Source organism: Aulostomus chinensis, chromosome 22 (genome assembly GCF_037954235.1).
Source record: "Aulostomus chinensis isolate RoL2024-O1b breed Wild chromosome 22, RoL_Achi_v1.0, whole genome shotgun sequence".
Lineage (NCBI taxonomy): Eukaryota > Metazoa > Chordata > Actinopteri > Syngnathiformes > Aulostomidae > Aulostomus > Aulostomus chinensis.
The window spans coordinates 23,234,780-23,250,176 of record NC_141341.1 but is presented as its reverse complement, the minus strand read 5'-3'; the positions used below and the strand labels follow the sequence as shown (position 1 = coordinate 23,250,176).

Genomic DNA, 15,397 nt, shown 5'->3' with positions numbered 1-15,397 from the left:
ACTTTCCACAGTCTAAAACCTGTGTTTTATGTACTGCTTTTATGTACTGTTGTATAGCTTTGTTGTCAAGCACTTTGGGTACCTTTTTGGTTATTGTAAAGGGTTATACAAATACAATTTGATTGATTTGATTTGATAAGCAGAATATGTGTTTATTTCAGTAAAATGGCTTTTATTCTCGCCATGCACACACCGCATGTTTTAGCAAATTGTGAAGTCATAGAACATCCCACCATCATGGTTCTTATATTGTCAGTTTCCAGGGAAACTCCACCAACTCAATATGCCAAGATATGTGTGCTGGAAACCTTCTATGATGAGAAACATGCAGAAAATCCTAACCTTTTTTAATGTGAAAAAAAACGTTATTTCATGTAGAGACTGACCTCATAATGACCAAGGTAACAGTTCAAAAGCAAAGGATGTAAAATTACCTTAAAATCAGCTTGGGTCCCGAAGGATTAATGTGTCACTTTCAGTAAACTCCCACCTTCCTTTACCTGTCATACTGCTTCCTGGATGGGCGGAGCCCAAGAATCGATATAGGTTAGAGTAAGAGTTGCTGTGGCATGTACACATTACAGAAGCACAGAACTGTCAAGCATCACTTCTTATAATTATTTCTTTTTTTTCTCACAAGGAAAAACATCCTGTGCTTTTGTGTTATGTTTCTATGGCCACAATACTATTCCTTTTTCCTTTTTTATATCTAAGTGTTTCATTTTTTTTCATGATGATAACTCCTTGAGCAAAGATACATCAACCGGACACCAAGTCAATGTCCAGAAAATATCGACAAGGGGTTCTTGACAGACTTTCAGAAACCCGACGTGTTTTTCATGTCCTGCAGACGTACACACACTGATGTGTATGACACTGTTGATCCAGTCATGCTGTCGCCATGTGGTCATTTCACACATTTTACCCGAGCTTGGCGTGCACTTGGTATTGAATAAGCTTGATAATGGTGAAATTCCAAAAGACTGATGAAATTATACCATACTGAAGAAACGAAGTGTGCATCTTATGACAGCTCTGATGGCGGGTATATCTTTTATTCTCTTAAATGGCTCGCCCCTTTTTGTTTTGCTGTCTCTTTCTTAATTTTCTTTGTATCTTCACCACCTCTAAGTGTGCACCCTGCATAGATGCAAGAGTACTGAAGCTGGCTATTTCAAGCCTACAGACAAACAAATCTTTAAAAAAAAGTTATTCAATTTTTGGAATATGTCATTAAATTTTTCCCTTATTAATTATGCATTATATCTCTCACCCACCCCATCACTATTAATGATTATCATACTTTTATAAAAGCTTCATATTTAAAAACATAACTGCAATTGCAGTTACAAGTCCCATTTTCTGGCCTTCAGAAAAATAAAATAAATAAATAAATAAATGGCCTGTTAGACTCATGTGAATTGTAAAAAATAGATCATTCTTTGTTATCCCAGCCTTCCCCTTTCTGAGTAAACGAACAGGCTGGAACTTCCTGTTCAACTGTTCTAACATTTGTTGATATTCCTACAAACAAAACTCCTTCATGCTAAATATACTTCACTTTATTATCTACAAAATGTTTTACAAACTAAACATGTCATTATACAGCACATGGACATTGCACAGGGACAGTAGGAAAAGCAGACTTTACAGAATGTACACAATGTATATAGGCTACAGTATGTTCAGTGTAGCTCTATAGTATTTGCATTCACCGTGGTTTGGGTTTTCAGGTCATTCCTCTGATAATTGCTTTGCTCCAAAGAATTCTTTTCAGCTTGTCTCTCTTTGTCAGTATTTGTGTGCGCTTGCTCTCACCTTGTATTCTCCTTTTGTTTCCTGTCTCTTGTCAGTCGCAGCTTTTGTCTCTTCCTCCAACCTATTTCCTCTCGTTTGTGTTTCTTTTAAGAACTGATATATTTTTAATACGTGTTTTTTTTTTTGCCCTAACATCTATTCTACCCTCAATTTCCCTTATTCCACATTTCAAATGTGTTACTGAGGAACAGTAAGCTTACAAAAAAATAGGTATATTTCCCAGATAGATGAAAACAACATAAAATCTTTCAGTATATTTTTCTTGAAAGATTGCCAATGGCCAGCATTAGAGCAGAAAACTCTCTGTGTTATGGGTGTTTTTCAGTTTCGCTCTCTCAAAGCCATGAAATGATCAATCCCTCACAATCTGAGTTTCCACTTAGCAGGCGACACACACTGACCCCTGGTCACATCGGCATTCGCACCCAAGGGAGAACAAGGGACACTTCAACATTGATCAGAGGGTTTCAATCCCACCAGTTAATTACAGAACGAAAGGCAGGAAGCGGCATCTGCAGACCCGGAACATGATTAAGTGAAATGCAAGTGAACACATCACCAAACAGCCATTGCATTTAAAATGTTTTCTTATGCAAAAAAAAAAAAAGGACTTCTATATTTTACCGTGACTCAGATATACAAAATGGTCAAGGATCTGCAAAGAAACTTCCCCATAGATTTTCAGGGGAAATCAAATGTCAAATGTGTGTGTGGCGGTGAACTCTGGGAGCTGACTAGGCTGCTGGAGAGTGATGAGACATGCTAAATTGGTCGTTCTCTCTCACGGGACCTTGCACATCGGTGACAGTATCTCTTGTTTAATCATTGCAAACATGAATCAATTCCATATGTTAAGACTTTCTGGTTACAGACACATGGCATGCAGTGAGGCCCAGCAAGCACAGCGAACGGCTTGGCATGCTGGCTGCGGTGGTTAATACCACATAAGGTATATTTCAGACCAACCAAAACCTCATTGAGCTAGTAGGGACTGTCTACCCTAGTATGCCTTAGCGCGATACTGAAACAGTGGACATTTGAATGATTTGATGCTTTGATGAGAAGTGAATTTGAAAAAAAGTATATTTATTCACATCCAAATAAGCCCAAATCATATTTCTCATGAAATATCATAAAGTCGTATTCATTATTTTCTACTCAAAAACTACTTACAGTATCTGCCTATCCTGAAATGTGAGTATGATTTGATTGACTGAATGCAGTTGATTTGAATTTTGTTGATTGGTGCTCAGAGATACATCACACTTTTCTTGACAGTATCACCCAATTGAAATCAGGAATAAAACACATGGCAAATACAGACCTGTCACATTTGAAATAAGTACAATGTTTTCATGTAGCGGCTCGTCAATTATAGTGAAATTCTAAGAAGAGAAAATGGATTTTCAGCTTTTAATTCCCTCGAATGTGATGCCTGAAGTCTTTTGAAAACTCCCAACTTTGGGATCCATTGATCTGTATTCCAGTCTTGTAATAGAGTTGTCTCCTAGTGACAGATCACTACATCCTCCTTTGTATGCATTGCTAATCAAATAAGCGGCTCTTACTTTATTAACTTGGACAAGCTCACTTTAGATAAGCCTGCCATTTTAAGCCACTTCAGAGAGTGAATCCGCCCCCGAAGGTGATGAGAGTCAACTCTGGGAGCTCGGCAATGCCAGCTTTGGCTTGCCATGTTATTGTCTGAGGCTTGGCTTGAGGCTCCAGAAGAGAATCACTTCCTCTAATGGAAAACTATTGTCTGCTTCTGAGGACATACAACCACACGGAATACGGATCAGCCTATCTAGACTTATGCACAAGGCAAAATGTACCTCCCCATCCGATTGAAAGCCATTTTAGAAATGTAATATCCACTGAAGTCGATTCTGATTAAGCAATACATCTGTGTGTGGATGGGTGGTATTTTCTAACATCAGGGTACTGCACACTGAGAACCACAGAAAAAGAAAGACGAATAGAAGAAAAATGTTTTCCATCCCAAATTTTAACTCCAACAATGAAGCTAAGCATCTAAAACTGTCACAAGATGACAACAATGAGGCACTTGGTGAATTATTGATTCATGTAAGTGGAGTGGATGTAGGTTAATGAGCACGATAATATGAGATTAGAAGTGTTTTTGCCTCCTTCGCATATTGCATGACTTATTTATCTTTCTTGCTCAGTAGGTGACAGTTAATGTCTAATGTAAGAGGTAGATGCGTCCCCTCTAACAGGAGTCAGGGCAGGTTCACAGTCAGTTCAGAGCACTCCTGTGTGGATGTAAAATGTATACCCAACTGTAGAAAGTCTGAGGGAAATATTCTCCGACAGATTATCCCAGGGGATGAGAAACTCCTTTAGCCTGGTGGGTTTCATCCTTCCCTTCCCTTCTCCAGAGAATGATGATGTGTTGTACATGCATTGTCTTTTCCCTCCTCGACTGCATCTCAACAGGTCAGCCCCCCCCACCCCCCCACCTCCCCCTTGCAGGATTCACCTGTGAAGTCCACCATTTTGGCCAAAGGGGGAAGATCCTTTGTGTGTGGATACAGTTTCACACTGTGTGGGATCTTGAAGAAAGTTCATGTGTGGTTCATCAAATCTATCAAATAAAAACAAGGACAAGAACAGGAAAATAATGAGCCTAAACCACCTTTCAATAGGAAAATAAAACATTTTTAGGATGCCCTTTCATCAAACTTTCATATCTGCACTTCATGGCTGCAGTTTTTTGGGCTGCAGCAAATGAGACATTGTGTTTTTAGCATAATACAAGCAAAGAATGTCATTTTCAAACCACTGCAACAGGGACTCCATAATGGTTCCAGTGACACACAGTTATTGTCTCAACTAATTGCAAAGGTACAAAGCAAAGCAGCAGGACTGGAATTGCAATGAGAAGACTGTGGGGGGAAGAGAAAGAAAGCTGAGCTCCCCAACCAGTGGACAGTCAGAGGGATTTTACAAGCTCCCAAAAAATAACTCCACCCATCACGAGAACATCAAGGTGCCTCAAAGTCACATGAATATTTGATATGAGATGATAAGATTGTGCCCTTTGTGGAATATCTTATTTTCTATCACGAAACAGTCAGCCATTTCCTGTAAATGACACAGGCCTCAACACAAAAACCTTATTTATCTGTTTAAATACTGTATATATTAGATCCTTTTTGAAAACTGAAGGAACAACTGAAATTGTTCATTGGTAATTGCAACAATCAATTTGAAACTGCAGTGGTCTGTTTTCCTTGCAACCTTTTGAAAAATGAACTTCCAACTTTAAATCTCTCATGTATTTTAAACAGCTATATGCAAAACATTCTTGTAGACTACAAAAACACACAACCTATTCTTAATCAGGGCCCTCATGCTTTTTCACAAACCATTTGTCAGTACTCTCCCAGGGCTCCAGTAATGATGACGTTCATGTTCAACACTCCAACATACAACCTGTGGGTGCTTACTGGGGGACTGACGGATAAGGGTTTGTTTTTTTCAGCCTCAAGGCCAATACCAATACCAGTGATTAGTGATTAAGAAGACTATTACTCACAGAAGATTTTTGGAACTGATCTGCATTATGATAAAATCATGTTAAATTCACTTTTCAGCATTACCTTTTCACAAAAAGCACAAGGAGCCCAGCCTATACCAGCATAGGGATAGGCTGGCGACCCGCGCAGGGTGGTCGCCAGCCTATCACAGGGCCAACACATACAGACAGACAACCATTCACGCTCACATTCATACCTACGGTCAATTTAAAGTATCAATCAGTCTCGTCCCCAATTGCATGTCTTTGGACTGTGGGAGGAAGCCGGAGTACCAGAGAGAACCCACACAGGAACATGCAGACTCACACAGAAAGATCCTGTGCTCGAGCTGGGACTCGAACCCGGAGCCTTCTTGCTGTGAGTCGACAGTGAGGACCACTGCACCACCGTGCCTCCCACTACTTTATTATGTATGATTAAAAAACAACAGTAACTTTATGTGAACAACAGCCAATTAAAAAATCTGGCATCTGCTTTCCTCAGTGAATATACAAGTAATTGCCTGGTTCTCTATTATACATAATACTTTCTGAAAGCAGATGGAAATGATTTCTCTCTTCGTCAGAGTGGGATAAACCTTTGTAAGCAAAATGCAAACACATCTTTAATGACTAAACCAAAGCTACAAAGATAACAAAAAAAACTTTCCATAACTGACACAAGCCTTTTCAGAACTCTCAGCATTAGCAAGAGAAACCAACATGGATAAGATCCTGAAGAGGAGATACATAAGTGTTGATGACTGGGATATCAAAAAAAGTATTGCAATCAAGTTGATATGTGATTCATGATAATATCTGTTGAATATATTCTAAATCATTTTCTATTCATAGGAGAGTAGTTATTTGTTTGAATGCTTTTGTCCAGTTATGGTTACAGTCTCTCCCAGCACTATGCTCATTCTTTGAATGTAATGCATTGGCAGTATTATAGAAGTATTATTAGTTTTTCCAAATTTCCTGTAGAGATTGTGATAATATTTTTTGTGGAGGTGTTGTTTAATGTCGATGCCTGCCTATTGTTATGGTTGAATGTTGACTTTTGTGAGTAATTGACAAACCAGAGTCAAATTCCTTGTGGGTCATTACTCGGTCAGTAAAAGTAGTTCTGATTTGGATCCTGATTCTGAATTGGTCCAGTAAGAGTGTTTTTGTGGATTTATTAGAACTTGTCAGGATGATAAAGCTAGAAATATACAATTTCAACTCAACTGTCAAGTATGTAAACAAACTCATTGCCCTTTAGAGACAGTCCCCTACGTACCTGGAGCACCAGTGAGGCGGTGGATGACCTGGTATGACTCGGGACATCGACCTAGAAGTGAATAAAATAACACTATTACTGCACCAGGTCCAAGCACGTAACTACTGATAAAAGCAAAACAGTTACATAAGACAAATGGTATTTCATGTTTCCATTAGTATAACAGAGGGCAAATTTTATCAAAGTCTTAGAGTACAGTTATTTCATCATACAGCTTGTTGAAATATTACAGCGATTTATCATCACCTTTTACAGTGTTAGTTTTTTCTTTTTTTTCCTGTTAATGATATCTAATTATTCCCAGCTTTGTGGCTAGATTATAGATTTAACAGAGAAAAACATATTACATTTAGGTTTAGAGAGGTTTATGTGCAACTATGTTAGGGGAGAGGTTAAACTGGGTCAGATTGTTTACCTTGTGGGACGGAGGTCTTTTTAAACAGCTACTGCCATCCTCTCTCTGCTGAGGTCAGCTGGGAGTCATTTAGAGTCTCTTTAATGGACGGGGCAAAGGCAGGCTCTTTAAATGACTGGGAGAGGGCCACATGACCGGAGGAGAACAGAAAGAGCAAAACAAGAAGAGAGAGCAATCCCACCCCGCACCCACCCATGCTGAACAGCTCTAGAGGAGGTCAAGGAGGCCTTGATGCGGCGCTACGAGCCGATTCTGACAGGGTAAACACTCGGAAAGTTAATGTGTGTTTACTGATGATGCCTGACGTGATCAGCGTTGGCTTCACATCAAATTATATGAACAAACAGAGTGGATAGAGTTTCAAGAGAGGCAATGTCATTATTGCTAAATCCTCTAAATCTCAGTCGGAGAGGTTTCCTACAAAATGCATCACATGTTCAAATACAAGTTCTTATCAGATTAGCGAGGTCATGTACAAGGTCGCAAACAGCCATTTCCTGTTTGTAAACATTTTAGGCAAGGCCGTGATTTTATGTGAAAACAGACTTGTTTTCATATGTTTTTCATGTATGTAACATAATATAATTTATGATCTAATTCATAGAAGCCTGTTTGATAAATATTCCACATGTCTTGTTTCATGTTAGTTTAAATTAGTTTGTTTTAATGAGTCAATAATTATTCTCTCCACCACAAGTTGATTTCTTTCAAAATGTTTATTAAGCATCAACAAGAGGGAAATATTAAAGGGCTTACATAAGCTCAAAAATCCATGTAGCTGAACAAATCTCTTGATGGAAATAATTCACAAGCATGTGATGTAGTAAAATGGATAATTAGGCCTACAAAGTCCAAAAGGAGAGCATCTAAAAAAGAAACACAGAAATGAAAGGAAAGCTCTAGGACTATTTTGAAGCTCTGGATGTTTGGTGTCACTAAAGTAGGAGCAGTTATTTATAGATGTATTAAATTTTTGTGGGCATAATCATGAACACAACTACATAGGCTTCTCAGAAGAAAACAGCTGACAAGATCCACAGTTGCACACCATGCTTCTATAAGCCCTTTAACACTAACGTACTATTATATTACAAAAAAGGAGGAAACAGCAATACAATATGTATACAGTGGGACTTGGTTTTCAGTCTGAAAATGTATATTTTACAAGGGACACAAGTTCACCGACAACCCCTCTGAGATCTACAGTACTGCACTTTCCTAGAACTACTCTACTACAATTTAGTGATCAAGGTTTAAAGAGGAGAGGGAGATAAATTAAGTTACGCTGGCAGCTGTGTAGAAACATTGTATCGACAGCCATTGGTACAAAGCAAAAGATACAATGTTCTCCATCACAATCACATAGCTGAGAGAGAAACTTAATGTACTACTGAGTCTCTGATTAACTAATTACACATTTTATCCAGTGGGTTTTTATTATCGGGGGGGGGGGGGGGGATTCCATATTTAAAACCAGTTTTGACTCATTCAGCATCTCACTATTACTATTTCATTTATGTAGTGGTTTAGTTTTCATGTCTAAAAATGTGGGAGTGTCCATAGAAAATCCATTACTTGGGTTGAAACAGCCATGAGGACTCAGGTGTGGGCTGTACAAACAGTTCAATATCTGGAGTATGGCTGATCTCTGTACAATCCCTTGGTTGTTCGTGCCGACGGTGCCTTGCCGCGATTGTTTGCCCAGTCTTCCTGACCTGATTAAGCAGGGAAGAAAAGAAACAGATGGGGAGTGATTACAGAGGAGTTAAATCATTCATTCATTACAACTTGTGTTGGTCTCACAAGCTACAATTGGTAAATAATGCTCTCTTAAGAAACCTGAGAGTGCATTGAATTAGAGACTGACTTTTTTTTTTCACGAATCTGAAACTGTTTGCTGCTGGATTCCTTTGGGATGGGAGATGAAAAACAACAACACAGGGATGGGACCTGTGTCACTCTCTACATTGAATATTTGGTATTGATGCAGCTCAGCTTATCAAGCTGGGAATACAAGCAGTGAGCCACTTCGAGAATCTTGACTTACTTAGTCTAACTTACTTAATATCTGCAAGGAGGCATCTCAGATAATTGAATTGAGAGGATCAAATAGCTTCTTGAAAAGGAGCTGTTTAGTGCTCCCAGCCAAAAGGTCACAATTACCATTAGCCCAAATCAGCCTCTGTTCACCCTTTGCTTCTGTCAATGTGAAAGTGCCAGTATCGATGGCACCCTTTGTCTGATCTTCAGCCAGTGCTGAGACTTCCCTAGAGCTGAGGCTCACAAAGGCTTGTTTTCTCCCTGTGTACAGCCTGTTGGCAGCACACCGCCAATACCCCTTAATTAAACCTGTCACCCTTCCACTGACACTCACTTTGAAGAAATAGGCCAATTTAACCTTGTGTTTTGAAAACAAGGATAGGCCTAACATATCAGTGCTGTTCATCTGTTTCCTTTGAATTGTCACCTTTCTTTCTGGGTGACCCGTGTGGTTGCTATTCACTTGGCGGTTTTATTTTAGGTGCAGAGGTGTCAGACGCTAATGAGTTGAATGTGCTTGGTTCTTCCACTTTTGGAAGCAGAAAGTTAGAAAAGTTCTTTTCTTGGTTGTGACTTCCACGAGCAAATTAAAATCTCTTCAAAAAAAGGATGACTTTTTTTCTCGTCATTAATGGGCCAAAAAGTAGGCATCTGCACTTTTGAAAAGGGGGGGGGGGGGATAGAGACAACATGAATATTAAACAAATCTTTAACATTTAAAAGTTGCACAATAATTTAAAAAAAGCAATTGGGTAAATCAATTTTGTACAACACAATCAGTCACTCACTAAAAATATTCAAAGGTGAGGCGAGGAGGAATATTACCAAGCCCTGGTTGTTCTGTTGTAGCTGATTCTGTTGCTTTATTTTATTTATTAGGGAGCAACAAAGCCAGTCAGTCCAGAGCTGCTGACGCTGCGAGGAGAGCAGAGCAGCAGCCAGAACTCTGCGCAGCAAAGACTGCCTTCAACAGAACCAAAACAATTCCCAGCCTGGCTCATTAGGAACCAACAGAATTGCCAGTGAACAGAGCAGCGCACAAAGGAAGCTCTCGCCCTTCACTGGTGACAGGACCTTCCTACTGTAGCTAGCACAGTGTGCATGTATTGATTTGGTTTATTCACTTATTGGTGTGATGTGATACAAACTAAATATTCTCTTTTTTAACCGAGCACAGATCATTAACTCACATGGAATTGGCCTTAAACAGCCACAGAATACTCTCCTGCTTCACGTGCTCTTCATGCACATGGAAAACGCATTCGTTATAATTTATGATGTTTTAAGATTATAATATTGTTACACAATTAATTTAATCGCAGTCGCAATATCAGTTTGTCAGATTAAATAACCACACGAAACACTGCAATTTGCTACTTGATTTAAATAAATGTGTGTGTGTGGCCGTAAATGTCGCCGCCTTTCTGATCGTGTTGCGTCGGTTTACGCATGTCAGATGTGTGGTCACGTGACTATCAGGTTTACAGACTGCAGAATGATTTACGATGAGCGAGCCAACACTGGACTGGTGGCGAAAAAGAGCTCAGTGTTTGTCACATGGCAATGTTTTACATTCAGGTATACGGCATTGCTGAACAGAAAGACATGCTGCGCAACACTTGCAAAGTTTTAAGTGGTTGTGTCCCGTGGCAACACCACCAAGCTCTATTAACACCTGAGACAGCACTGAATCAGTGAATGCGTAGTGTTACTGTATGAATGCATGTGAGTGAAGGAAACAATGAACACAAACACAGAGTCAAGTTAAAAGTCATCACAGCCATATGACAAACCAGCAAAGCAAAATTACAGAAACTTTTGGGAGTGTCATGCAGTAACGATACAATTTTGAAATAAAAGGTCATAACTGTCTGATAAAAAGTGAATGAATTACTCTCATTATTTCAATATACTACACTGATTCTAAATTATGTCATAATTATGACTGTCTATCTCATATTATGGCTACCATGGAATACAGTTCTTCAAGGTTCTTAATCAGAATTATTTATTAATTATATCACAATCACAAATATTAATATTGTTTCCTCATTCACCAAATTGCTAAAAGAATGAATATTGTGTTTCACATGAATAATCTTTTTTTTTTTTTAAAGCTTTTGAAATTACAATCTTTCACAACCTCTACGTCAAAACTTCAAATCTTACTCACCTTTAACTACCCGCTGATACGAGTATTTGAATTAAAATCAGGGCTCATAATTTGTACCAATACATTTCCATGACCTTTTCTGTGATTGATTAAAAAATTTCGATGACCATAAATTGTCTGAAGCATCACTTTCACTCATTAAAATTACACAGAAATCCATCTTCAATTTTACATGCATACATTTCCAGTCCTGAAAATTGATATTTTAAAATTCCACGACTTTTCCGCATTTTTCATGATTTTAAGGGTCCTATGTAATGTCCTTCAACTCGAAATATTCTGTTTAGTTGAGCCACGGTGGTACTGACAACCTCACTAAAACAAGAAGTATTTACTTTCACCTGCTGAAAGTTGAGAACAAGACTACTATTCCATTTATTCTGCTATCTGAACACATGGCCCATGTGTACAAATAAAAATGAAGCAGCAAATTAATGTTTGATCTATTTTTTTCAGATCTCCAAAACTAAAGATTCAGCCGGTGGCTGTTTATGTGTAAGAGTATCAGATGGAGAGTAAAGGTAATCTTGATGTGATACGGCCATCATGACAATCCAGGCTTCTTTTCATTCATCCATTTATTCACTCCACGTCTTGTTTTCCAGTTGCTAGGCCTGTCGGTCTTCCCAGATCCCGTCACTCCTTTCACAAGTCTGTTTTATCACCTGATCAGCCCATCTCTTGCACACCTGTCTCTCAGTCTCTTCTCACCTTCTCAGGCAAACCTACCCCAATCACTTCATGTAGTCAGTCGAAGCCTCTCAGCGTTACATAACAATGTAGTAGTTTGTCTTCACTGATTGTCTGCCTGGTTTTGACTTCAGTTAAATTATTGTTTCTGAATTCAGCTTTTATTCTCTGAGTCTGGGGGTCAGATTTACAGATTCATTACTTCAACCGTACCCACAAAGACAGAAATATGTGTTTGCCTTCTTTCTGTCAGATGTGTACAGCCATGTGTTTGCATGTTATACATCTGAATCATTGTGTGCTTGTTTGCACATGCATGAGTAGAATGTCCAGTCCCATAACCTGAAGGAATTGGAGGCTGCCATGACGCACCCCGAATGATTTCACATTCATATGAATCGATGCTGCTGTTCAGTCATTCTTTAGACAGAGCAAGGAAAAGGCCAGCAAAGGAAAAACAGCAATTTCACTTACTGCAACTTTGAAATGATGGTCAGAGAAGTTGAAAGCTGGCACAGCACAGGGACAAAACAAAGAACTACTAAATGTGCAAAGTGAAATGTGTCTGAAGTGATTAATTCAGTTCATTCTGATTATGGGACCTTAGATGAAGTGAAAAAAAAAAGAGGGAAAGTAATGAAAATCAAGCACGAGGTGAGGAGGCACATGGAGAGGGGGACTTCACTTCTCTCTACGCATGCCAAAGTCCTCTTACAGTGTAAAATGCAATGATGCACAGCCATTATGCAAAACTGATCATTTACAGAGCTCAACAGTGTGGTTCTGGAAGTGAAAATCCCATTCATTCTCTACACAGAGGATTTAATTTTTAGCCATAATGCAGTGCCCATGTAACCATGAGTGAGCAGGCTGCAAAACAAGGGAATATGAAGCGTCAACATTTCATGAAATCATCCTTGTTTGAAGAGAAACAGGTTTTATTAGCCATCTCAAAAGGAAGCTCTACACTATCCACAATCTTCAAGTGTATGAGCGACATTTGATTGGTAGAAATCTTAACTGAATTAATCACAAGTTCCAGCAATCTTTTGTGGCGAGCCTGACTGCAGAAACATGATTTCTTTCTGAGGAGATATTATATATCTATTGACCTCAGTGACAAGTTAGCCAGGAACAACAGAAATGGTCAGTCAGTCATAAAATATTGGGCTGGAAATACATTTGCTATGGCTGATGGGGTAATTAATGTCCAAACTATTGAGTTACTTAAGTACACCTTCTATAGGGATGCGCTCGTATACAGTTTCATTGTGTGCCGTGGTCTGAAAAGATCGCAGTTAAAACCACAAAGATTACCTATCATACCTTGGCTCGGTATCTGCTGCTTCTTAAAGACAAAGTTCTCCAGCTGTTAACAAATTTTATGCAGCCCTTTCCCCTGCTGCATGTCTGGACATGCCTTAAGCAGTCAGTAGTGTCTGACTGTCCTGTGTTGTTTATATTGTAATGGTTGAGGGAGATGCATTGGCGGAGCCCCCAGAAGAACTTTTAACCCCATCTAAAAAGTGTGGGAATATTTTGGCTGTTGTAAAAGCACAGATGGCCAGTTTGAAGAGGAAGGCCAGTCAGCATACAAAAAATGCAGGTGCAGAGTGACTGCTAGAGGAGGCCTTTTTTACACAGTCCTTATTTCCACGAGCCGCAGTGCCATTTACCTCTGTACTCTATACAGTAAAGATTTCCACCAGCAGCATGTAAGACATGTCATGTTTGACCGTCCGCTTTTAAAAAAGTTGCTCGGGTTCTGTTGATGTGGTGGTTGTCCCCAGGTTTCCATGTTTATCATGGTGTACTTGTTTTATTTTAAAAATTAATTTCATCCACTATCCTGTTTGTGTGGGAGCTCCCTGTCCGGTGCAATCTGCTCTGCAAGGGCCCCCCTCCTCTCGCCTAAAGGCTGCTGCAATCCTTAACAGGATCAGCGGAAGAAAATAGATGGATGGTGTTTGAGAGGATGTGAGAGTATATGTGTGTGTAGTGAATCAACGTTGAAACAATTGATATTTGTTTCAAGTGTGATTTGACTAAAGAAAATCAGAAATTAAAATTCATTTTCCAGTTGTTTTTGTTTGTGAGTAAGAATAGAACTAAATATTGATATGCAATGTTCACTGACATTCAAAGTATATGTTCTATGTTGTAAAAATGAAATTACTTTGCTCAAAGTTTATTTTTTAGTTTCCTCTTAAGAAAGCCAGATTTTATTACAAACACATAAAAGTTTGCAACACCATGATACCTATTTTTTTCCAAGGTTATCATCCATCAAAATGTCATAGTGGAACATCCCTACTTGAGCTTCTGCCTTTTTCCCATTTTCCTTTGATCCGTTTGCGCCAAAACAAATATCTTATGGTCATGATTTAATCTGCTTGCTGGTTCACTTGGTTAATGGTTTAAAACCCATCATATAAAGATTTGCTGAAACGTCAGTGAGAAAGTGGTTGGGAAATTTATTTGTGGACCCCGGGCTGTTCAAAAGCAGGTAATCACTGTTCAGCTCTATAAATAAATCACACAAGTCAATCCACAATCACATCAGTGAGCAGCACAGGGCAACAGACAAGGGCTGCACCGTGATAGCGTTACATGGTCCGTATTGGTAGATGTTATGTATTTTTAATCATTTCATATCAGCACAGTTTTGCTCAAATTTCTTCTTGAACAGCAATTGTTGTTTATGGTAAATAAATGATTTTACTACATTTTCAAATTCACAATGTTAACATTCTTTCCAGTTTGTAGAAAATGTGAACAATATGAACTTGAGTCTATGCAGGTAACATGGACACCTATAAATATTGGCCAAAATCAGTCATAAACCATTGGATATCTGCAAGACACAAACAACAAACAAGCAAACAAACCAAAAGCAACAAAAACCAAAGAACACACTTATTTTCACTAAATCTAAAATAGATATTCAGGTTTTTTCAGAGTCTTACTGTAATGTTTAAATTGGAAACTAATGACAATTACACTGAAATAGACAAATAATTGTTCAAATTATTATGTATTATTTTTTTCTTTTTTTGTGTTTTCTTTTACTTCCCCATGTGGGTGACGACATACACGGCAATTCAGATTTGTTGGAGGTAAAAAGCCTAACTAGCGCTGCACTATTGATTCAATTGATTTGCATGTGTGTCAAAAGAAAAACACTAAAATTTGTGAGCAAAATCAATTTTCTGAAGTTAATATTGTTAATATTAACTTTTTAATAATTATATTATTATATATATATAATTAATTATTCAGCGCAAAGCTTGTGCTCGGTGAAGCACAGGCATCATTGTTAGTTTTGGGCCGTTTTCATGCTAAGGGCCCTCGCCCTTCAACTAGCATTTGCACCTGACCTGCGCTGAGGCGTGGTCGGGGACAACTATGGGACATTGCTACTTTGGCACGAGAAAA

At 38.7% G+C, this 15,397-nt stretch overlaps 1 protein-coding gene across 2 annotated transcripts in view; it reads right to left on the bottom strand.

Moving 5' to 3' along the window:
• Positions 1-4,331: 4,331 nt before the first annotated feature.
• The window catches only part of khdrbs3 (KH domain containing, RNA binding, signal transduction associated 3), a 119,636-nt gene continuing 108,570 nt past the window's right edge, over positions 4,332-15,397 (bottom strand). The window contains exons 9-11 of one of the 2 annotated variants that reach the window (XR_015111152.1): positions 8,635-8,774; positions 6,645-6,695; positions 4,332-4,426 (exon numbers count right to left, since the gene is read on the bottom strand). Coding sequence is in view for 1 of the 2 variants with exons in the window: in XM_086192841.1 (XP_086048967.1) it covers positions 8,683-8,774 (92 nt within the window). In the remaining variant the exon portion in view is untranslated. Of the gene's footprint in view, positions 4,427-6,644; positions 6,696-7,280; positions 8,775-15,397 lie in introns of those variants that run through there. The other variant, XM_086192841.1, reaches the window with a different exon arrangement.